At 52.7% G+C, this 24,733-nt stretch overlaps 2 protein-coding genes across 3 annotated transcripts in view; both read left to right on the forward strand.

Annotated features, from left to right (window-relative positions):
* Positions 1-4,479: 4,479 nt before the first annotated feature.
* GPR119 (G protein-coupled receptor 119) lies at positions 4,480-5,460 on the forward strand (the record flags this gene model as incomplete). Its single annotated transcript, XM_082488403.1, has 1 exon — positions 4,480-5,460. One exon carries the CDS (start codon positions 4,480-4,482, stop codon positions 5,458-5,460), a length of 981 nt encoding a protein of 326 aa, XP_082344529.1.
* Positions 5,461-8,975: 3,515 nt separating this feature from the next.
* ENOX2 (ecto-NOX disulfide-thiol exchanger 2) overlaps positions 8,976-24,733 on the forward strand; it is a gene marked incomplete at its 5' end in the record, with an annotated part of 61,560 nt that continues 45,802 nt past the window's right edge. The window contains one exon of one of the 2 annotated variants that reach the window (XM_082488145.1): positions 8,976-9,033. In XM_082488145.1, coding sequence (XP_082344271.1) covers positions 8,976-9,033 — 58 coding nt within the window. Of the gene's footprint in view, positions 9,034-12,103; positions 12,257-24,733 lie in introns of those variants that run through there. The other variant, XM_082488146.1, reaches the window with a different exon arrangement.

Raw genomic sequence — 24,733 nt, forward strand, 5'->3', positions numbered from 1 at the left:
AGGTATTACTACAGGGCCACAGCTCCTTAGGCTGGGAGGATCATTTTCAGAGTTAAACTAGACTTACAAGCTACCAGAAAGGAGGAGCAGTGGGTTAGACTGGGACAAGGCTCATACGCCTCACCTGGCTTTCCTCTTGAAGAGGACTTCTAAATATTACAAAGTAAATAAATACTTACATGGTGGATGAATCCGAGCCTGTTTGAGAGATGTATTTTCACTGCAGTCTGTTACATTCTGTTGGTTTTCTTCAGTGTTTCTGTAGCTTCAGTTCTGGAGCCATTTCTTCTGCGCAGCTCCGCGGGATGTTGCTGCCGCTGTTAATTTTTGGAGGGATCCTCTGACGGTTAGTATCTGCAGTTGCTCTCCTGCCTGTGTTCTGCAGGCTGCTACGCGGAGCTCCTCAGCCGTGCCAGAAGAGTGTCCCCATGGCTGTGTTGCTCTTTGCATTTCTCAGCTGTAGAGCACTGGCTCTTCTTTCTCCTCTTCTTTCTCCCAGCACATTAGCTCCCCTGGGTGGCTTTGGAGATACTCCTTCCGCTTGCCTGAGTGGTCCCCGGCCCCTGGAGACGTCCCTTATCTGAGCTTTGATTGCAGTGGCTGTCGTAAATGTTGCCACATGTCACCCTGCCTCGTTTTGTCAATAGTAACTGCAGGTACATGCGCGGTGGCGGCGATCTCCGTGGATGTGATGGGGAGGTGATGGCTGGTTGTGAGCACACCTCGGCACCGCGCCAGGTGTCTCCTGAAGGTGGTCGTAAAGCCCTTCGTCCCAAAAGCCCCTTGCCTTTGCAAAAGCTGAGTCGATTTGGGTTTCTCAGTTGGATGATGGGTATTTTGCTGTTTTAAAAACACAAATCCCAACCAACAAACAGAATTGTAACCGCTTGTGCCAGGGGGGAGCTCTGCTGGAGATCCGGCATTTGCTAAGGAGGTCCATTGCCTCAAGTGACATGTGAGAGTGCTGCTGAGCCGTCTGTGTCCCTAGTTATGTCAAGCAGGTGTTGACGCAGATCCTGCCACCGCCCCAGGAGACGGCTGTACCGGAGCTTCTGCAGCCGGTGCTGTCCCACTGTCGGCGGCGTGGGCCGGGTTCGTGCCCCGAAACCATTAACATCTTGCTGCCTTCAGTGGCTGAAAAATGATTGCAAGCACTGTGCAGACAGTGTAGGAGTGTTTGCAGTATATAGGGTAGATATTTGTCTCGTCAGAGACGGGCACTGGAAGGGACCTTCCCCATGCACCCACAGAAAGGTCCGGGTGGTTTAACTCTGTCATGGAGGTGGTATTCGAGGCACCCTGGAAAACAAAGTCCTACCCAAATGTGGACGGTAGAAAATATGCGTGGTGCCACAAATATTAAGTATAAAAATGGCAGTAAACCAAGTCACAACCAAAAGAGGGACCATAGGCACCCACTTACCAAGATAACCCCCAAATCTGAGGGCATGTCCTCCTTCTGATAGAAGGGAAGAGCCTTCCAAGGGAGTCCTTGAGGCTGGTGGGCAATCAAGGAATGAAAGGAGCACTCCGAAAAGCAAAGACTGCAGTACACAAGCTGAAGGTTGCCTGGTTTTACTTGGAAGAGCTCAGAGGGCTTTCTCTGTTAGAGACTTCCAATGGGGAGGCCTGGGGGAAGGTCTCGGGCTGAAACGGCACAGGAGGTGGTAGGACAGGGTGCTCAGTGAATGTGAGCAGGGGGCTGGGCCTGCACCCCAAATTGGTGGGGGACCTGAGGATGAAGAGGCCAAAGCTGCTGCTTGTAGCCTCTCATTTAAAGTTCTCCTCACATTAGAATCATAGAACCATCTAGGTTGGAAGGGACCCTTAAGATTATTGAGTCCAACTGTTACCGTAACACTGCCAAACCCACCACTAACCCACGTCCCTCAGCACCATGTCTGCCCGTCTGTTAAACACCTCCAGGGATGGGGACTCCACCACTTCCCTGGGCAGCCTGTGCCAGTGCTTGACAACACTTTCGGGGAAGAAATTTCTCCTAATATCCATCCTAAACCTCCCCTGGCACAACTTGAGGCCGTTTCTTCTTGTCCCATTGCCTGTTCCTGGGGAGCAGAGCCCGACCGCCCCTCACTACCCCCTCCTTTCAGGGCGCTGTAGAGAGCGAGAAGGTCTCCCCTCAGCCCCCTTTTCTTCAGGCTGAACCCCCCCAGCTCCCTCAGCCGCTCCTCATCAGACTTAGGGAAGTGTCAAAAGTGTGGATGGGGTTCCAAAGAAGGTTTGTTTTCAGAGAACTACCAGCTAGTGACCATGATGTCTTTGCTGCGCTGGTAGAAACTCTAACGAAGACTGGAGGTATAAATGGCTGTGACGTGCTGAAGGGCCAATGGCTGAGGAGGAGCAGGAACACAGACTTCAAATCTGCTGGGAGGTTTCTGAAGGCGTCAGCAAGTACGTGGACCAGGAAGCTGGAGTGAATCTAGTCTGCCTGGGTTTCCAGAAGGCTTTTGATTAAGCCCTTTATGAAAGCCATCAAAGCAGTGAGACTGATGCAGGATAAAAGGGAAATGTCTGTTGAGGTCTAATTGGTTGAGGTCATGATTTGAAGTGTTCAGGGTTGCGGGGAAGCGGGTGGTGTTGAGCTGCAGAGGGACACAGTGAAGTGCAATTACGAAGTGGCATGGTGGGAAGGAGGAATCACTGCTGGTGGTGGCTGCTGAACCAGCTGTGGTCTCGCAGCTTGGACATCGCTGCTGCTGAGTGACGGTCCTGTGAAGATACCCGTTCTGCCCAGGTGAGGTGGCGTGGAGGAACCCCTGGAGAGCAGGACTGCCCCATCAGGGTGAGCTACCGCAGGGCTACGAATGAGATGGGGCGAGGATGGGGTTTGGACCCTCTCCGCACGTCTCCCTGAGTGTCCGAGGCCACCAGAGCCCTTCCTGTGGTGCAGACCCGGGGTGTTCCCAGGGGACTTCCAGCTCCGCAGCTCCATCCACAATACACAATTCACGCCTCTGCTGCGTCTCTCCTCCCCCCAGCAGAGCCCACATCCCACCCTGGGCCCCACTCGCAGCCTCTCCCCGGCTGCCTGCGCTCCTCGGGTTACTGTTTGACAGAGGAAGGCTTGAACCTGCCCTGTTTCCTGGCAGCTCGCATTTTTCCGGCTCATGAGGCAGGAGAGGTGGCTTGTGGCACTTTGTTTAAAGAGATGGAGCAGTCGCGGTCACAGCCTGCGAGAGTCACCCACCCCGCGAGGGTTACCCACCCTGCCGGCGTGTAGGACTGTAATACGCAAGGATGGGGAGGCTTTGTTTCTGTCAATTTCTTTGTTACAAGTTACTATTAATAAAGTAAATACAGTTATGATTAGTGAAGCAAGTGTGTGTATATATAATTATTTTTTTTAGTATTAGTAGCGAATATATATATTTCACTCAAAGTATTATGGTACGGTTCGTTAAGCTGCTCCCAGGAGTGAGGTCAATCGATGACGGATGAAGTCTCCCTTTGGAGATGATCCGTGTCATGGAGCCTGGAATCAGCCAGGCATCCCCGGCGGGTCCGAAGGATGGTGCAGAGGAGTTCATAAAGGGGGAGTTCTCGGAGAGAGAGGGGCTCATTTTGAGAAGGTAACCTGTTCCTTTTACACGGATCCGTAAGTGGGCAGAGGACACCAGCTCCTGGAACAGCTGTTGCTGCCCTCTGCTTGCTTAGGAGGCCCCTTTGCAGGTTATGGCAGTTTCGTTGTCCTGCAGGTTATAGCGGTTTCTTTGTTTCGGGCTTCTCGAGGGTGCCCTGGGCTCCAGCTGCGCTTATCAAGGGCGTCACAGCCTCCCAACTGCGAAGGATGCGCCGGGTTCCCAGGCTGGCCCATATTTTCTCCATCTGTATTTTAGCAGACACCTCTTGCCAGTACTTTTCCCCGTTATAACCAGGTCGCCTTCGCGGCTGCTGCTCTGACAAGGGATCGGTGTTGTTCCCTCGGTCCCTGCAGGAAGAGGCCGCGCTGGGTCCAGCAGTGACTCCGCGGGAATCTCACCCACGCGTACTGGCGGGGCTGGGCATTGGGAACTCTCTTTGCTCATTCCCTGTTAGCAGCACCCGCGCCAAAGCAGGGCCCGGGCTCCGCTCGGGTCCTTGGTGCTTGCCCGGGGAATGTCCACCACCCCCTCTGCCATCGTGGCAGCTTCCTGCTCAGGCGCTCGTTGCTCACCCCCCTGCTCCAGGGTTGTCTGGAAACGTGGCTGGAGGGGAGGGACCTCCGTGGGCACAGCGGGTGCTGCGAGTGCACCGGTCCCTTCCGGCAGGCAGCTGCTCAGCAGAGCTCTGCTCCCCAGCCGAAGAGACGCCACTACACCCCGGGCTTTCCCTGCGCCACCCAGAGAGCGAGGGGCTGCGCTCGCCGCTGCCCGCTGCCTGGCTGCTGAGCTGTACGTGCTGAGAAGCCCCAGGTGAGGGATGCCCTAGAATCGTTTTGGGGACGCGCCGTCCTTGGGCTGTGCCCCGCAGGGGACAGCCATGGCTAGCTCAGCCCTGGGAGCCATCCTCGCTGTGCTGGCCTCGCTCATCATCACCGCCAACGCACTGGTGGCCATCGCTCTCCTTCGCCTCATCCATAAGAGCGGCTCCAAGGGGCTCTATTTTGTCCTTAATCTCGCCGTGGCGGATGCCATGGTTGGCTTCACGGTCGTGGGTCTGGTCATGGATGAGTTTTCCCAGCCCTTTTATCCTCCCCAGATCTTCTGCGTCCTGAGAATGGCTTTCGTGACCTCCTCTTCTGCTGCCTCTATCTTATCCCTGATTCTGGTGGCGTGCGACAGGCACCTGGCAATCAGGAAGCCTTTCCACTACCTCCAGATGGTGACAGGCCTGCGGGTCGGAGTGCGCTTGGTGGGGCTCTGGCTGGTCGCTGCCGTCATCGGCTTCCTCCCAGTCTTCACCCCGGCCTTTCAGAAGACCGCCAACCGTGAGAAGTGCTCCTTCTTCAGCGTCTTCCACCCCGCCTACATGCTCACCGTCTTCTGCGCCGGCTTCTTCCCAGCGCTCTTTCTCTTCATTTATCTCTACTGCGACATGCTGAAAATTGCCTCTGTGCACGTGCAGCATATCCGGGAAGTGGAGCACGCGGGGCTGGCGGGGGGCTGCCCCCCATTCCGCACCACCAGCGACATGAAGGCCATGCGCACCGTCGCCGTGCTCATCGGGTGCTTCACGCTCTCCTGGTTGCCTTTCTTCATCGCCAGCATCGTGCAAACTGTCTGTCCTGGCTGCTTCCCCTACCAAGTCATTGAGAACTACCTCTGGCTGCTGGGACTGTGCAACTCCCTCCTGAACCCCCTGCTCTACTCCTACTGGCAGAAGGACGTGCGGCTGCAGCTCTCCCAGCTGGCTGCGGGCGTGAAGAGGAGAGTCCTCCTTCACCTGGGGAACGGCCGCCGTTTCCCTGGCAGAGGCACCAAGCCTCTCCCCACCGTGTCCTGCCTGCGGCTCCAGGACTGACACGGTAAGGAGCGGCTGCCACCGGCTTTCCAGCTCATCTCCTGCATCGCGACCATGAACTTGGGGCCTGCCGGCTGTGGAGGAGATCACAGGAGGGGTGGGACTGATCCGGATGCTAATTCCCAGACATCGGCATGGCCGAATTCCGGCCTGCCCACAGCCCTGTGGAGCCACAGCACGGCCTGTTTTGCATCAGCCCCAGGCACCCCAAATTGCAGGTGCACAGCACACATTAGATCTTGCCTGGAGAGCCTCAGCAGCCTTGTGTCTCCTGGGACCAAGCCCTCAGCACTTGCTCCACAGGCTAAGACCCTTCATCCGTCGCTGCCCGGCTTCCCCTGCCCGCACCCGGGATCCTCCTGCCCTCCCCTCCGCCTGCAGCGCCCGCGCTCTGGGCAACGAGCCCCCGCGTCAGGGCTGCTCACACAGCGGCGGCTCTGTCACCTTCGGCTCTTGGCCCAGGCAGCGAGAGGCTGGGAGACGTGCGCGTGTTCGAAATCTGGCCTGGAGTGCAACTGCTCCCAGTTGCCCTTCCTAAACCGAACTGGTGATCCTACAGCTGCAGCCTGAGCCGTCCCCACCTGTGTCCCCTGCTGCAGCCAAACCCGCAGCCTGAGAGGGTCGCCCCTGCTGCGGGCTGTGCCTAGCCGGGGCAGAGGCGAGGGGTACGGGTCTGGACTCTCTGCCGCAGCACCGGGGACGCGGAGAGGGCTCCCGCTGTTCCTCGGCAGCAGCTGTATCTGCACCGGCGCTGGCATGGCGAGCACGGAGCAGCCCCAGGCGCTGCACGCCTGGGAGAGGTGCAGGGCAGCACGGGCTGCGCTGTCGCTGTTTGGCTTGGGCTGTAAAGCGAGTTAATGAGTAACTGGCGGGACGCTGAGCTGTGGCAAAGGAGCGGGAGGAATGGCTGCCTCGGAGCCAGGGCAGACGCCGCGCAGGAGGGCTGCTTTGTCCCACCGGGGCTGGATTTGGGACTGCGAGGGTCCCTACATACTGACTCGTCCCATGGGAGCGCTTCTGCGTGTCCTGCCACACTGCAGCGGTAGCCAGACTGCCGGAGGCTATGATGATGTTTAATTGCTTCATAAAATCATGTCCATTTAATCCACGTGGCAAGAAAATTTCCCTTAAAAGAGGCTTCTTAGCTAAGAAGGTACCCTAATCCCAAAATGAGAGTGCTATGCGTAAAATAGCAGTTGTTTCCACCTCTGTCATTTGCCCCACCGGCAGACATGAAGGCTCAAGGCCATACCAGTACACACCCAGAACCTGCCTTGGTCCCGAGGCCTTCCCCATCCTAGAGAAAGAGGCAAAAATAAAAATGCCTTTTAAAGAAAAACCCAAACAACATGCCCTCTGCGGCATTCAGCTCTGCCTGGGAAAGGCCTGAGGCCAGGTATCACGCGGCAGATGCTGTTCCTGCCTGTGCACCCCGGAAGGAGCCTGAGAGGAGGCCTCTGCAGAGCAGTCCCGGCTCTGTGGGTGGACTGACGCCTCGTAGGTGGATCGAGTAGGTGGATCCAGTCTGACTCAGTTCTGGGGATCAACACATCGTCTCTCCGTACGATGTGTTTGCTGCCTACTCTCGGTGAAGCCTGAGCTCCACCGGCTGTTGCTTTGCAGGGCCGCCCCATACTCGCTGAGCCTCTGATAACGCTGAAGCCATCCTCTGCCTCCCCCCAACATGCTTCCCGCAGGCAGTGGCGCGGGCGGGTACGCGGTGCGAACGGGGACACTTGGCACGTGGGCCTCTCGCTGCTGCACGGGCTCGCTGACGGCTGGGACCAGCCCTCGGCAGCGCGTGTGCCCGGGCATAGAACCAGCAGAGACTGCAGGTCTGGGATGGGAGGCCATTGTGGGTACTGGGTCCAGTCTTGTTCAACGCATTCATTGAGCACCTGGATGAGGGGATAGAGTGTACCCTCAGCAGGTTTGCTGATGACACAGAACTGGGAGGAGTGGGTGACACAGCAGAAGGCTGTGCTGCCAGACAGCGTGACCTGGGCAAGCTGGAGAGTTGGGCAGAGAGGAACCAAATGAAATTCAACAAGGGCAAGTGTAGGGTACTGCACCTGGGGAGGAATACCACCTGCACACCCGGTACAGGTCAGGGGCTGACCTCCTGGAGGGCAGCTCTGTGGAAAGGGACCTGGAAGTCCTGGGGGACAATAGGATGCCCATGAGCCAGCAATGTGCCCTGGTGGCCAAGAAGGCCAATGTCATCCTGGGGGGCATCAAGCAGAGTGTGGCCAGCAGGGCGAGGGAGGTTATCCTCCTCCTCTGCTCTGCCCTGGGGAGGCCACATCTGGAGCACTGTGGCCAGTTCGGGGCTCCCCGGGTCAAGAAGGACAGGGAACTGCTGGAGAGGGTCCAGTGGAGGCTACGAAGATGATGAGGGGACTGGAGCATCTCTCTGATGATGGAAGGCTGAGAGACCTGGGGCTGTTCAGCCTGGAGAAGCCTGAGAGGGGGTCTCATCAATGCTTATCAATATCTATAAAGGGCGGGTGGCAAGAGAATGGGGCCGGACTCTTTCCAGTGGTGCCCAGTGACAGGACAAGGGGCAACGGGCACAAACTGGAACATGGGAAGTTCCATCTCACCCTGAGGAGGGACTTCTCTCCTGTGCGGGCGGCAGAGCACTGGCACAGCTGCCCAGAGAGGGGGGGAGTCTCCCCCTCTGGAGCCATTCCAAACCCGCCTGGAGGTGTCCTGTGCCACTGCTGGAGATGCCCCTGCTCTGGCAGGGGGATGGACTAGATGATCTCCAGAGGGCCCTTCCAACCCCTGACCAGTCTGCAATGGAAGCAGGAGCCCTGGCTGGGCAGGCCTGGAGTGACAACAGCGTCCCCATCCACAGCAGGGACATGGCGGTGGCTCGGGCGGGAGAGGAGACACTTGCACCAAGCTTGGGTACGGGTGGAGGACACGGTGCAGCTGCCTGCAGCGGAGGGTCCCTGGCGCAGCGTTGGCGCCCTGGCGCCATGTCTCCTCTCCCCACACCTCGGGGGTGCTCGCGGCCGGAGGAGTCGGGGCTCCGCTCCTGGAAGACGCCTCCAGATCCCGCCGGGAGCATCAGCCGCTCCCCGCGGACCCCGGCCTGCTGCCACCTCTTCTCCCACACACCACCGCCTCTCCCCCTGCCCGGCCCGGGCGCTCTGGGGGCGCGGGAGCGCGGCCGGAGGATGGCGGGAGTCCCGGCGGCCATGGTGTGAGGGGGGACGGCGGGGAAGGGGGAAAGGCAAAGAGCGCTTCCCCCGAGTGCTGTCCCTCAGCTGAATAAAATGCATTTCTGCCACTCTGTTCTCTGTTCCTAACAACCCGGGGCGGCCGTGGATACCCAGCAGCCGGCGGGCGTTGTGCCGGTGCCCGGGCAACGCTGCCGTGGGCGGACGCGGCGCCGGAAGAACCTCCACCGGCCGCCACCGTCCCGGCGTGCTCTGCGCGCAGCGCCCCGCCCCCTAGCCGGGCGGCAGCCAATGGACACGCGCGGCGGGGGCCGGTGGGCGGGGCGGATGTTCGGGGATGGCGGCCGCGGCGGGGCCGGCGGCGGAGCGGGGCCTGGGTCGGGCGGTGAGTGAGTGTGGGGCCGGGGCAGCGGGGCGAGGTGTGTCGGGCCTCGCCGTGTCCGGAAGAGCGGCCGAACAGCGGCTTGGGGCCGGCCCGTCTGCCGCCGCCCGCCGTGGGAGGCTGCGGGGAGCGGGGCGGCGGTTTGGGCCTGGAGCGCCTCAGCGGGCCGGGGCGGCGGGCGCGTTCTGCGGGTATCTCCTGGCCGGTGGAGCGGAGGAGAGGCAGCGGGGGCTCGCCTCGGCCCTCCGCCGCCCCGGGGGTGTTCTCCTGCCGCTTCTTGGGCCGCTGCAGGGCGAGTCGAGGGAGCCCCCGTCCCCCGGCGGGGTGTTGGCCTCCCGGTCGGTCCGGCCCGGCACACGCCGGCGTGTCTTTGAGTAGCGACACCTGTTAGCAACCTCACAGGAGTCTTCAGAGCTCCTGGGGACCTGGTGGTGGTGGCATCTCTATTGCTCTGCACCTTGGTGGCCTTTTGGGTGGTGGGGAAGCTGCTTTGGGAGGTTTATTCTGGGGGGAAGTCCCCAGGCTGCCTGCTGGCTTCAATGGCCATTAAAATGTCACAAGGTAGAACAAGAGGGAGGGAGAAATGAGTTGCTTTTGAAGAAATTATTGGACTGAGTGGCTGTTACGTGGCCACTTCTGGCGCTCCAACAGCAGTTGGTTTGCAAAGGGAGGGGATAAAGGTGGCAGCAGCTTCTCCCCCTCAGGGTGTGACTGGCAGGGTGTAACTGGCAGGGTTCTCTCTTCTGAGCACTGGGCAGGCTCAGCCATGCCCAGCCATGTTACTCAGCTTGTGCTGGATCCCTTCTGTGACAGCCAGACTGTACGTAGGAAGAAGCACTGTTAGCTTCGGGCACGCTCATACCAGTAACTACAGCTGCTGGTGGGCTGCAACGCTCCTGCAGCCCCACTCCATAAAGATCTTTTAACTACGATTCATATACGTGTGTGTGCACATGTGTGTTTGGTTCCTTAAGCATTACACTTGAGCGTCTTTATATTTGGCCGTGTCTTACTGTCTTAATTAATTTTGCTCATATTTTGGTCGTGTGTGTGAGGCCCAGCTGTTAACAGCAACATATATTCAGATCATGCTGCATAGAAATGCTGTTGTTCTTTAGAGCCATATGTTTGTCACACAAACCTGTTAGTCCTTGGATAGATTACTCATTAGTCCACGCACTTTCTAGCTCCCCCGTACTTCGCTTGCACAGCTACAATAATTAGACATCACATTTTCCAGCCTGCAGAACGTTGCAGCAGAGCTGTGAGACGATGGGTAAAATGCTAAGGCAACCTGGGGTAGGAGCGTGTCCAGCAGACTTATGTTCCTTCTGACTCCAGCCTTTCATCTCCTTCCTGCTCTGGAAGCTGACTCGTTGGTTTTTCTATTTCTTAATGGGTTTTTTTTGAAGGATTCTGTAACATCTAATAAAAAAGCCCTCTGCGTGAAGTTGTTGAAAGCTCTGCCTGAGCTGCAGTAAGGTCAGGTTTCTTGGTTTAAGGTCATGTTTTTGGTATGGGTGACTTGAGCTTGTAGAAGGGGTGAAGTTCAATCTCTGAGTAATTTCAAAGATAAGGTGTTGCTAGAGAGGCATTCTGTGCACCTTCTGAACGTGGTGTGAGATTTCTTCCCTAATCCCCAACTTTTCTGCAGACGTTCTTCTGGTGCCGTCCCAACGTGGCACTTTCTCACTGCGTCCAACTGACCTGCTCTCAGCCAGGACAAAGCTGTTCAGATCCTCACACTGGTGCTGCCCCTCTGTGAGGCTCTCGTCTGGGGAGCAGCATTCGCCCCTCGGGCTGGGTTTTTGCACTAGGATTTTCTGGTGATCCTGATTGCAGGCTCTGCCGGAGTTTACTTTGGGACTTCCCTTTTCTTTTCCTCTTTTTTTTCTTCTTCCTTTGTTTTGGTTTTTTTTTTTTTTTTTCCCCAGTAGATCTGTGCAGTCCCTTTATCTGACAAGTTTCTTCTCACCTTTCAAATATATATTTCTGAAAATGTCAGCTTTTGAGCATTTGTTATGAAGCAGTGGGTATCGCTCTCTGGTTGTGCTGCAAGTGGGGTTGGCAGGATGGGGATGGATGTGCCCGGGGACCTGCCTGGGGTTGGGCATGACCTCTCTGAGCCTGGAGCTGCCTGCTCTGCACCCCAGGCGATGGAGGACGAGCTGCTTGCCCCCTGTAAATCCCAGTGTCAGCGCAAAAGTTCTAGATGTTTTGTCGAGAGGGAAGGTGGTTTGACAGAGCCATGTGAGCATGCTAAAAACCCTCCCTGGAATATTTAGTAATTTGGTGCGATGGCTGGGGTGATAGGTGAGGGCTGCTGAGGACTGCTTGTGGGGAGGCAACGAGGGTTGAATGTCTGGGTCTGGGCCGGTGCGCACATCTATGTGTGTACACACACTGGTAAAGAATTTCTGTCCTTTGTTTTGGGTTATAATGGTAAGCAAATGGCACAGCTCCTACGCGACTTGATCAAGTCTCCATGTTTTTGCTGCTGTGGATATACATTTGTAAAAATATGAAATATGCCATTTGTTTGAAAACACTGCAGATGGCCCGTTGGTGTTACTGAACACTGTGTTTTCAGGGGTAGAGAAGAAAGGGACTCTTTGTGTCTCTCTTTTTTTTTTTTTTTTTAACAGTGCCCTGCTAGGATAATTAGATTGTCTGAAGTTAATATTTCTATTGAGTACAAGCTTCCAGAGTCAAGGAAAGTGAGCGGTGTGCCACTTGCCATCGAGGATTACCAGAACTTAATCTTTCTGTGCAAAGGCAACTAATCTCAGGCATGCAAACAGGGTTTATTTCACTGCGTGCCAGTGCTTAAAAGCATTGATGTATGAAATCCCTTGCAAATTTAGATGTATTTGCAGCTAATCGCTTTTCCACCTGCTCGTCCACCTCCGTCTCCCGCATCCCAGAAGCTGCCTATCGGTGTCAGTCACTGGAGACTGATGGTGACATGTGCAGCCGCTGTTTGCCAGCTCCAGTCCCAACCTGTGCTCTCGATGCCTGGGTTGGTAGTTTTATCGTCACTAGGACCCAACTTTGCTTTTGTGCTCGGAGCTGGAGCTCGGAGGCTTGTGTGGAGCTGCACTGAGTGTGGGAGCTCCACCCTGGACTCCATCTTTTAAACAACTAAAGGAGCTGGGAGCGGCAGGAGAACTGGCTGAAATACTGAAATATGATCAGCATCTTGCCATGTTTCTCGTGCAGTACGCAGGTAAAGTGTGCGTTTTGTGTGCTTTTCTTGAACGTGCGTTTCTCCGTGTACAGTGTTATACGGAGTTGACAGAAGTAACTGTGGAAAGTCTGCTGGTCTCCTCAGTGTGCCTAGGCAGCTTCTGGATCAAACTGATGGTTGTAAAGCTCTAACCATGACCCTTAAGCCAGGAATGCAGTAGAAAAGAGCACATGAGCCCAACAGTAGTTTGTGAACCTGGGAACTAGTCCCAGAAAGCAAATGGTTGGTATCGAAATGTAACTTCAAAGTCTCGGTATCTTCTCTTCTTTCCCTTCCTTGCTGTTTTCTCTGTGTTTTCTAATGGATTGCTGCAGATGCTGTGGACTTTGCTTTCTTCTAAAGTGTGTTTCTTTAGAGCTGAAAACGAGCAGTATGTAATCAGATGGCAGGTTGTATCCTCGAATCCAATTTATTTCTAAATTGCATTTCTAAACATGCAGAAAAGAAAAGGGACCCCCGTTCAGGCTGAGCAATACTTATTTCATATATTTGCCAATGTTGGCAAAAGGTAAATCCGTATTTATAGTAAAGCCTGTGTCAGCCCATTTCTTAAGTTCCTCCTGATGCTGGGTAAGAGAGAAGTTTGAAGAGCGGGCATAATCCACGGGGGCTTTTTAAGTGTTTCATTAAAATGCTTTTAGGTATGTAAAAGTGTCCGAAACTCTTACTATTTTTTTTTTCTTGGAGTTACTGGGGAGAGATTTGTGTACCTGCTTTTTATTAACTAGTTGGTTAAAACTGTTGGAGTGTGTGACCGGCAGCAGCACGAGGTTGCTGTCAGAGTGTGCGGTTCCCTTGCCTGGCCCTGGGTGAGCTGGTTTGTGTGTCTCTGAAGCCGTGCTGGGCTCGTGGGCAGGGCTCCCTTTGTCATTTGATTGAACATTAGGAAACCCAACAGGGAAGATTTTGCAAAAATCTTGAAGTAGAAGCTGCATTGGGGTGCTGTTTTTCTGCACGATCACAGGAGCCTTGCACAGTGAGCTGTGCAAACCCGTGTTTTTGGGTAGAAGAGTTGTCAGCATGTTCAGCTCTCGGTAATAGGAATGATCTGTAAAACAGTGCTTTTCAGTTCACATTGTTGAACTATTTCTGATTTCTTTTTTTTTTCCCCCCCCTGGTCATTAAGGCAAATGGTCAAGCTCTCTTAGTGGGAACTAGTGTCTGGAAAATGAAGTCCTGTCCAGGATCTGGCACGGAACCCGGTGAGGGTAGATACTTCCCTTGATTTATGCCTGGAACATTGAGATCTTTCCTACCTCTCTCCAGGCCCTTTCTCAACGTGTGCTGTGAAAGCTACAGCCGTATATAGCATCAGCACAGACCCAGATCAATACCTACCCAAAGGGACTGGCAGAGCTGGGCATTGTTAATGCTATTTAGGACAGCGGGAGACTGCCACGTGTCTTCCCGAAAGATGCAACTTGGCATCTGTTCCCAGAGGTGAAGACCACCTACAGCAACCTCCTGCTGCTGCTGTGTGAGGACTTGCTGATAGGCATTTCCTCCTCTCTGTGAAGCATCTTCACTGTTTTTCCCCTGATCCATTTTCTAGTGAGGGATCTTCTAGTCCAAACTGCTTTTTAAAAAATCGTTAGTCACTGCGTTATGGAGGCTCCTGATGTCTTGCTTCTAAAAATGCACTGTTCTGAAAATCCCTGGGGATAGGTACTGGGTGTGCTTGGAGGTGAAGGACATGCTAACGCCCGTGCCATGTACGGCTCTCTAGAAATGCTGACACCGATCTGACACTTGCTGAAAATCCGAATTTTTCTCCTCCTCCCCCCTTAGCTTCTGCATAGCACTCCACTGCAAATGCAGAAATCTGCTGATTTCTGCCTTTCCTGGCCGGCTCTCCCCAGAGCATCAGTGCAGCTGAGCAAAACCCCGCAGCTTGCTCCTGTGCTGGTGGTCCCTCCCTTCCTGAGCAGCTCAAAATAGCCAAGGATGCTTCGTTAAGGTGGGCGCGAAGGAAAAGTGCTTGTGCTCATGCCTCATGGTCACGCTGACAGATTCTGCCAGCTTTTATCCTGCTCTGTGCCTGGGAGAGAAGCTTTTCTGCAGCTTCAGCCTTCTTCTGTGCACGTTCTCTGTGTCTGGTGGGATGTGGTTGGAGCTCAAGCTGAACGGCAGTTCTCTGAAATGGCAGGAGAGAGGCAATCGGTTTTGAAGGTGGCTGCTGTCTGTGGCGTTTACCAATGGCAGGGTGGAAAATCTGACATAATGAGGAGTTTCTTGCCCTTGGGACAGGGAGCTGTGCACAGGGGCTTTTACTGCCCACCATGACCACCCTGGCAGAGGTCTGGACGTGTGTCATGAAGTAAATGACAGTTTCTCTACATGAAGGTGACTCGGCCGCCATCAGCAGTAGCTCCTGGCTTTCCCTGCTCACAGAGCCTGGAGCACAAAACAGGGCAAAGTGCCTGTGGAAGGAGGTCTTGGCATCCTGGAAGTCCTTGTTGGAGGAGCTACCAGGATCTCTCGTGTGAATGGGACTTAGAGTAACTGCATCCTCTCCAGCACTGTTTCTAGAAAACACTACCCAGAAAATACATTCATTTTTGTTTACTGCTTGTGAAAGAGCTACTCGGTTTTGCAGCCTGTGCCTGCAAAGAAAAATGTGTTGCTGTTCATGATCTCATCAACTTCCATTTTCTGTAACTTCTCAATATTTCTGACTTGTGGAATTCTACTCTGAGGCTGTATAAGGACAGTAGCAGGTGTCTCTTCCAGAGCACTCGTACCATGTGCTCTGCATGCCATAATGAAGTTGTAAATGCAGAGGGTTAGCTTTAAAACCAAGAAAGTCCTATTTCTACCTTTTGAAGGTTCCTATGGAGGAACGTATCAAACGAGGAGGGTAGCTCTAAACCAGCACTTGAGAAATTATTTGTGTTGAGAAATTATTGGAATAAAATCAAGCTGTAAATTGGAATGAAGTTTCACAGCAGGGGTGCAAACTTTCCTCCTTTGCTCATGCAGTTTGGTAATGTTTTCGGACACGAAGCTTGATTTGAAGCAATCACGTTTGAGCTCTTTAAACCCTCCATCCTAATGCAGCGGTTCACAGGAAGGGATCCCCGCTGCCTCAGCGCTGCCGCAGCATGCGGTGTCGGCCTGTGAGGTACCAGTTGGAAAAAAGACTACAGGAAAGTCAATTGGTTATTCTGGAAATCTGAGAACAACGTAGTATTTTTTGGTTTCGTTCATACTCTTGTCCCTTCATTGTACTGGTGTGGCTGTTTTAGGATTGCTCGGTCGGACACAATTGTTTTATGTGGCTTGAGGTTGAAAACAAAACCAAATCCTCCAGTGGGAACAAAACGGGGGTTTTAACTCTGACCTCTTCGCTGATCTTGGTGTGGTCTCCCAAACAGGATGACCTAAGCCAGGGCCTGATGAGACAGTGAGCCTGGATCTGGATTCCTGGTACTAGTGCCCGAATCACACCCTGCGTGGTCACCTTTGAGCATTAATCTGACACCATGAATTTGTACCAGCACAAAAAATGTTGCTGCATTCACGTCTGGGGATCATGTGTTGCATCTGTTAGAGAGCATATCTGATTACGTTTAATGGAGAGCCCATAAATAATACATTTTTTGGAAGTGGGGTATTCATGAAGTGGCTGGAGCAAGTCCACAGTCTGTTCTCCCAGGGGTGTCTCTGGTTTTCTTTATGGTGCTTCTGCTGGGTTTTGCCCACATCTCTCACGGGTAATGCACGCACGCTGGTAGTTAGAAATGCATTTGTTGAAGTAATGCTGAGCTGAACACATCTTCGTCCTTTAGATACTCATTGATCTCACACTGGTTTTCACCCATCTTCCACCCAAAAACAGTCCCCTGAACTTTTACTTATGTTACTGTCACCCTTATGCAGCTCCTGTGATGAGAGTCCCCATCCGTGGGGAGGAATGACCCCATGCACTGGTGCATGCTGGAGCCAAACTGCTGGAAAGCAGCTCTGTGGAAAAGGTCTTTGAGTGTTCTGGTTGACCTCAAGTTGACCACGAGCCAACAATGTACCCTTGCGGCAAGGGAGGTCAGCAGCATCCTGAGCTGTGTTAGGTTGAGCGTTGCCAGCAGGTCGAGGCAGGGGATGTGTCCCCTCAGCACTGGTGGAGTCACACCTGGGTGCTGTGTCCAGTTCTGGGCTCCTCACATGGACGTTCTGGAGTCATGGACGTTCTGGAGTGAACCCGATGAAGGGTAATTAATGTGATGAAGGGATTGGGATATCTGTTAGTGAGGAGAGCCTGAGAGAGCTGGGATTGTTTAACTGGGAGAAGGCTTAGGGTGGGAGCAGAGGGGGTCTTATCAATGTGTTCAAATACATGTTGATGGAAAACTCTAAAGATGGAGTCAGAGTCTTCTAGTGGTGCCCACTGAAAGGTCAAAGGCCACACATCAAAACCCAGGAAATTCAACTAAACAGGAGAAAACTTTGTTTGCTGTGAGGGTGGTCTGGTACGGGAATGGGTTGCCCCCGCTGAGGCTGGTGGAGTCTCTGTCCTTGGAGATATTCAGGACCCAACTGGGTGCCCTGAGCGGCCTGCAGGAGCTGACACTGCTTTGAGTCCATAGTGAATGAAGAGTTGTCACCACCAGCAGTGGCATGGCTCCTGTGACCAAATGTGTGTTGATTTGCCGTGTTCCTTGGTGAGAGGAATTGTACTCTGGCTGTGCAGGCTGTGGTTGGCTGTGCAGGGAACTGTTGTCCACCCTCTATAGGGAGCTTAGGGTGACCCCATCCTCTGCTACAACATCATCACTTATTGATTGAATCCCCGTCTGTGACTGTTGGGTAAGAGTCTTGCTTTTGGTTTTACAGTATTTTTGTAATAGCTGTCTCTTTCCGATGTCTACAAGCGGCTCTGAAAGCTCCAGCTGTACAACCTGTTTTATTTCTCCTGGCAATGTCACAGCCCTTATGAGCGCATCCCCTTTTGATGGCATAACTTGGTTATCGTAAATCCGGTTCCTGGGGGCTTTCAGCAGGACTCCTGCCCGTGGCTTGCAGGGGCTGCAGCAGCACGTTACATTCCTGGCATGGCACACTGTGATCGTATTATGCCTGTTTAGCATTCTTTATATTTGCTGCCTATTAAGTAGCAAATTAAAAGTCAGCCTGGTAGGCTTGCAGTTGAAGCCTTGGTCCATTTGCTAGCAAACCATTTCTTACTGTTCTTCAGAGGTATATAGGGGACAGCAGTGTTCTGCAAGGAAAATGCGCAGGTAAACTGCAACATGTCATGGCTTGCAAAAGTTTTCAGTGGTTGGCTTAAGATATCAATGTTCAGATGATCTTGAAGATTTGCACACGCACAAAATGTCATCTAGAAGAGCAGACAACCGTGTAACTGCAGAGATCCAGGTCTTTGTTTTCATCCGAAATTAGAAAACTTAGAAGCCTTGGCCCAACTTGCAGAGTTCATCCTATGTGACTTCTTAGAGTGTTCAGGATAGTGTGACCCCGACGGAACACACTTTGTGTCCGCACTCCACAGCTCCTCCGTGGTCAGTGTGACCTCAAAAAATGTAACAGGAAAATAGTTTCCCCAATTTACTTTGTTTAAAAGCAACAACTCAGCCCCCACACTTAAGCTGTCCCCCAGTTTCTCTGAGGAGAGCAGGGAGGAAGAATCGCAGTGAAACCCAGAGCTGTAGCACTGGGGGGAAATGTCAGCGTGTGTACGGTGTAATGTAGTGTATGACAGGGGACACGCTTTTTGTCAAGGCCCTCAGAGCTGTGTGACTGGTGAGAACAACAGAGGTCTCTTCTCGGAGACCTTGCATGTGGGGAAAAGCTGCTGCTGAAGGTGCAGGTTGAGACTACGTGGGAGGTTGTGGTGGGAAATTTGAAGTGTCACAAACACAGGTGCCAATAATTCAGCAGGACGTGAGATGCAGTACAGACTGCTACCTATTTTTGGATAGCGTTGCTTATTTTTATGGAGTAGAGCACCAGCTTTGGCACAGTTTAGAGTAGGTATGCCTGTATGTCCAGGCTGGAGGAGGAGTCCCTCTCCTAAAGATGATATTCTCACCTTTCAGTTTAAGGCTCTGTTTGAGCAGCATGGTGGAGTATGTCCAAAATGGTATCAACTTTTAAAGTAGTGTTAGAAGATGAGACTTTAGGCCCAGCTGTTCATAGGGTGGTTACTGGGGCTCCGTCTGTATTGTATGAAGACCGGGAGCTGCCTCAAAGGTTCAGAGACTCCCCCTTGAGGTCCCTCTGAAGGATGACGTGGGTATCTGCTGTACAAGTCCAAAAGGTGTTTTGGCTTTAACTCATCTGGGTGGGTTTTATGGCTGGAGCTCTCCCGGGACAGCCTGGGGATGGAGGCTGAGACTGGGGCTCTCCTGGGACATCCCGGCGTGAGGTGCCAACAGGGTGTCCTTCCTGTGCGTCTGTAATTTGGCTTCCCACCTGCCATTGTGCTCCGCTGGGCTTATGGATCTGGGCTTTAATTGACTCATGGCTCTCCTGTGATGGGCCTGGGAGGACTTGCGTCAGGTATCATTCAGGCTCCCCCACCGTCAAGGCCTTTCTCTGCTCCTTTGTGTGTGTGCAGATGAACTTTTATCATATAACCTCACAGTCTTAACTCTGCCATAGGCCTTTTCTTGCTGGTGAGGGAGATTGGCCTTGAATTAAGTGACATCAGATTAAAAACTTGTGTGACTGCTTTGATATAAGCAGGTCCGAATGAAGAACTGGCTCTTGCTTCACTGCAGCCTTTTCTGGGACTCTTCCTTTGAAAAAGTCAACTTTATGGGTGGGCACCCAGCAATTCCCGTCCTGCTGCTCAGCTCAGGACATCGGCAGGTGACACAAGGTGAGCTAAAGTCTCCCAGGTTACCACTTGTATCCACCTCATCTTCCTGCACGTGTTGAACTGCATCCTTTTAGGCAACCAGTCCTGTTTCAAACTTTGCAGTACTCGTTTCGGAGGGTGTTTTCCAAGCTCTGCTGCTGGTCCTCGGGCATGCACAGCAGCTTCTGTGGGTGTTTGTGCCGCTAGAGGTTGGTGCCAGCACTGCGAGCTCAACCCCGTGCCGCAGGGCAGATTTGACAGGTTCTCAGAGCAATAGTGAAGCTTAAGGGGAGGGTCAGCCAAGAAGGGAGAGGTTGAGGGGCTGGTTTGAGATTTCCTTACTCCATCTCTTCTTAATGACATATAATGCCCGAAACAGACTGTGCTGCAGGCTTACCCTGCTGCTGCTCATCCCCCCAACTTGAGAAGGACTCTGGGAACTTGGGGACAGCGTCCGTCCTGTCACCAAGTCAGCAGTCGCGTTCCTGTGTCTGTTCAAGAGTGTTTTACTTGCAATCGCAGCAGCCTCCCCTTCCCCTCCGCTCCTCACCAGCTGTTTAAACAAGCTGTCACGAACAGATTGACCTTTTGGTGCAGGAGATAACCAGGAGGAGAATTCCTCAGGAATGCTGTTAATTACTGAGCTGCCCTCCTGGGCTTTTCACAGGGCTTGATGAATTCTGGGAATACACCTTTCTTTTCTTGTTTAATTGTTCTTCATGTAGCTGCCTTTGGGGCAGTGTTTAGTGCCAGCGCCGGAGGTCTGAATGTTTTCAAATAGAAATGATGTAAGACAAGAAGAGAAACAAGTACGTATTAATTACTGTTCAGTTTTCCATCACCGTGGTCTCTTCTCCTCCTTTTATAGGTCTCATCTTGTCAATCTGCATGCTGAAAGCAGGAGAGATGTTGCTGGCTCAGCTGGTCTGGAGCTGGTTTGCAGCCTTGTGGTGCTTGGTGTGCGATGGAGAGGTGGTGGATAGTCAGGGTCACGGGGCCTGAAGGCATAAGAGCATTAGTAGGCCTTTTTCTGCTCCTTCCTATATATGTCAGGTTAGGGTTGGAGCCTTCTTTGAACAACTTAAATATACTAATCCTAGCAGAACATTGTCCACTTCCCAGGAGCTGCATTAATTTCTGCCAGGGCTGAGAGCAGAATGGGGTCACTGGAGCCCCCCTGGGCTGGCAGGGGCGTACGGGGTGTGCTGGGCAGCTGGGAGGGAGCAGGGCTGCCCCCCTCCTGCTCTGGCATGAGCTGTTGCATTGGTTCAGGCGCTTTCTTGCAGCTTGACTCGTGACCGAACTGGCAGGGCACTGGCTGTGCAGCTGAGAGAGCTTCCTTTGCTTCCCATAGACCCCAGTGTTTGTCCTGTAGCTAAGGAATCTGTTGCATAGCACTGTAGAATGGTTTGGGTTGGAAGGCACCTTAAAGACCACCCAGTGCCACCCCCTGCCCCGGGCAGGGACACCTCCCCCCAGCCCAGGTTGCTCCCAGCCCCGTCCAACCCGGCCTTGAACACCTCCAGGGATGGGGCAGCCACAGCTCCTCGGGGCACCCTGCGCCAGGGGCTCACCGCCCCCACAGCCAACAATTTCTTCCTAATACCTATTCTAAATCTCCCCTCTTTCAGTTTAAAACCATTCCCCCTCCTCCTAATGCTCCCCTCCCTGACCCAGAGTCCCCCCCCAGCTCTCCTGGAGCCCCTTTAGGCACTGGAAGGAGCTCTAAGGTCTCCCCAGAGCCTTCTCTTCTCCAGGCTGACCCCCCCCCCACCTCTCCCAGCCTGTCCTCCCAGCAGAGGGGCTCCAGTCCTCCCAGCATCTCTGGGGCCTCCTCTGGCCCCGCTCCAACAGCTCCGTGTCCTTCTGCTGTGGGGACCCCCCGAGCTGGAGGCGGCACTGCGGGGGGGGGGGGTCTCCCCAGAGCAGAGCGCAGCAGAGGGGCACAGTTCCCCCCTCGCCCTGCTGGCCACACTGCCAGGGGCTCGCTGGGCTGCCAGCGCACAGTGCCGGCTCATGGGGAGCTTCTTGCCCACAACACCCCCAAGACCTTCTCCTCCGGGCTGCTCTCCAGCCATTCTCCGCCCAGCCTGGAGTTGTGCTTGAGGTTGCTGCGACCCAGGTGCAGGACCTTGCACATGACCTGGTTGAACTTTGTGAGGTTGTTTTATTAATACATTAATAACATTTTTTTTGCAAAGGATGCAAGTAGTTTTTCATTCCTTGTTATCTCCCCTCTGCTGGAGATGGCTGCCTCCCTCCCTAGCACAGCCATCGGAGCAGATGCAGCATCTGAGTGCTCCTCCTATACCGCAGAGCCTAATGAAGCATGCTAGCGCAAACTGATGATGGAAATAGTTGGAGTAAGTAGCTGCTTTTGCTCTTCAGTGGGTTAGAAAGTATTCGCCTGTGTGGCGTGCTTTAACATCCAGGAGTTGGTGAATGCTGAGTGTCCGTGTCCCATGTTGCCTTCAGCCAGAGCAGGGTGTCCATCCATTTCAGGCCTGGCAGCACGAGTGTCCGGCTGGATCGCTGCTTGTCCGCGTCCTTCCCTATGCCCAAGCATGGGAAAACACACTTTCAAGTTTAATGTCGCCTTTTCCATCAGCTGGATAATAATAGAGGTCAATCTTACAATTGCTCCTTTTCTGTTCTCCCTCTTCCTTTGCTGCGCACGGCCTCTCTCTATTTTTAACCTGCTGCATTTGAGATTTGTTTTCCTGAGCCCTCATGACCTTGGTGATATTTTGACTTTGGGGTATTTAAGAAACGGCTTTGTAGGCATCTTGCATAGTTGGGCGTGACTATTGTTGTTGCCAGCTGAATAGCACTTGTTTTTTTGGCTGCTTCTTGCGTTCTCACCTTTCAGTAGCTACAAGAAGAGTCCCTTCAGGCTCTCTGTAGCCACTCTCTTGTCTATTTACAGCTGTACACAGCAACCATGTTTATTAACAAGTTCTTGGAAGTGGATTCCTCTAGAATAGAAATCGCGATGCTGCAGTGTGTCTAGAGAAAGGTTTGGTGCAAATGCCAGTGTGTTGAGATGGCATAGTTGTCATCTTTGGCACTCCTGTAGTTCTGCTGACTTCCCTCCCCCCCAGGAACACAGGCACACCTTGGCAGAAATATAGCTATTTTTATCACTTTCTATGGGTCCACAAAAAGCATTCTTTTTTTTTTTGGTGTTGGGGTTTTTTTCCCCCCCATTGACTGTTCAGAGTGAGTTTGCCGAGACAAAGATAAATCAAACTGGATATTTTAACATCCCTTCAGTCTTAATCCCTGCAAGACCTGAGTATGACAGAAGGTGGAATAATGAACTCTGTGCTCAATTAAGAGCATTATTCTGCTCTCGCTGTGATTAATTGCATACTTGAAGCTTTATGTTTGAAGCCTCTGGTAATTTGGAATTGTTTGCACAGTATTTTTTTCTTGTTACCTGTAGTTTTAAGAAACAGACTATTTTGGAGAGCCGGGAATGGTTGGGACTGCATTCTGCTGGCACATAGATGCAATTAATTGACCATCACCTGCAATTTGTCCACCACAGGTCTGGGGAGGGTGATCGTCTAAAAGATGGTTTAGCACAGAATTACTCTGAAATGGATGTAGTACCTTGAATTAGGAAATACACTGGAAGCTGCAAAACAGATTTTCTTTCATCCTCTTTGGTTCAAATCTGCATAATTAGCTCTTCCTGTATGCACTGGTCAGTTGTTTAAGGATCTGTTTGCCTTTTTGCTCTGTTTCCTGATATCCTCCAGAGGTCCCCAGTTTTGCCCAGTTTTGGTAATTGTCCACTAAAGCCATGTGGCTGAATGGGAGATGCCCTGAAGTTGTGGTGGTTGTGTCCTCTGCTCCCCAGCTCAGATGCAGTGGGCAGGTTTTGCCTTGGTTTTGTTGGGCTTCTGTAATATCAGTTGTATTTTATTTCTCCCTATAAATGCTCTCTCGTGGTCTTAGAAGAAGTTCCAAACAATATTTTCTTAAATGTGTCTTTTTTATCACCCAAACTCTCTTCCTTTAAAGCTGTCTCATTCAAATGCCTCTTGTGTCAAAAACCCAACTTACTCCTTTCCCCGCTTCTACTGTATCAGCTACCACATCAGCTCATTCCTCTGCAATTTTTATTTCCTCTGCAACTGAGTTTTCCTATAAATCTTTTGATTTTCGTTACAGGATGAAGTTACAGGATGACTAGGATTATCTAGGGAGATCCTGTAACCACTTAAACAACTAGTTGGCTGTAGTAGGATGATGCTGGAAAACAATGTTGGGCTTCAAACCTCTTATAGACACCTGAAACCGTACTTGGGGTGCTCACAGGAGAGAAGATGGGAGGAGAGCCCCAAGTCCAGGTCTCCTGCTTCCGTGGTGGCTGTTCTGATTCCCCTTGGAGTTTCTCTCCTGGTGATGTGCCTTGACGGGAGTGAGGTTTGGCCCACATGAATTAGCCTTGCCTCCTAGGAAGCAGAAGGTGGGGATATAGACACCTTCTCAGAGTTGTTGAAGAGGCCACTGAAGGTAGTTGCAGCTTTGGTCAGCCAGGTGGGGAAATGTCAGGAATTAAACTCCAAAGAAGCTATTTCAGGAGAGGAAACCATCTGAGGAGTACAGTCGTTAGGTTGTAGGAGTCTGGCAGGACTGTATGTTGTCAGCGTTATAACTGGATGTTCTTTGTTACGCTTGCTCCTGCACTTTATGGGTTTTCTGAAACTTCCTGTTCTTCTCACATGTCCATTAGGGCAATTTGTTTTCCCCCTGCAATTTTTGTTTTGACCGACAGCCTGAGTAGGTGTAGGAGTCTTTTGTACTAAACCTCTTGTACCAAGGCAGCGAGACGTTGCAGCGCACCCGCCTGCCTTCTCTTGGTTTGCTTCTGGGAGTTGTGACCCGACCAAAGGCAAGTGTTGGCGTGGAGGCTCGCGGGCTGACGCGGGATCCTGGCAGCGGGGACCGCGCGTGCAGCCTGAGCCTGGGTGCTCTTCAAATGCAGCCGGCGCCGCCGCTTGCCTCTCCTGGCTGCGTGAGCATCCAGGCTCCAGCTCCGTGTTGCTGAAGTTCTTAGACGTGTGAAGGGCAGTGCGAAAGCCATCCCACCAGCCAGAACTTACTTCTGCCATCTTTCCTTCTGCTTCATCGTATTTCTCCTTGCTTGTACTTCTTAACTGTTGCTTCTTGTTTACTTGTGTGGTAAACACACGCCTGGGTATTTCTTGTGAAACTTAGGCTCAACACTGGACTAACTTGTCCTGTGTAGGGATGGGAATGTTTGTGAATGAGGAAAAACTCAAAACTCCCGGGAAACACCAGAAAGTTTTCTCCCAGTGATCAGCTAAGTAATTTTTGAGTAATATTCAGACTGTTGGTTACTTGATATTTCAAAGTGTCCTTTATAGTTAGTGAATATTTAAAAAGCTGCACTGTTTTTGAAACCCAGTTCTGGTCTTCATGGGTCTGTGTGGGCCTTGGTGTCTCCTTTCTCAGGATCTTTCCTGGAGAACGTGAGTTATGTCAGTGTTCCACAGGATTGTGGGGTATCTCAGCTCATTGGGTGGATGATGGCTGTTGAAAAGATGGACAGCTGCGTCAAAAACCAACAGAGTGTACTATCAGGCAGAGGGGTCTCGGTGGTACAT

The sequence above is a fragment of the Vanellus vanellus genome (assembly GCF_965231255.1).
Source record: "Vanellus vanellus genome assembly, chromosome: 10".
NCBI classification, from domain to species: Eukaryota; Metazoa; Chordata; class Aves; order Charadriiformes; family Charadriidae; genus Vanellus; species Vanellus vanellus.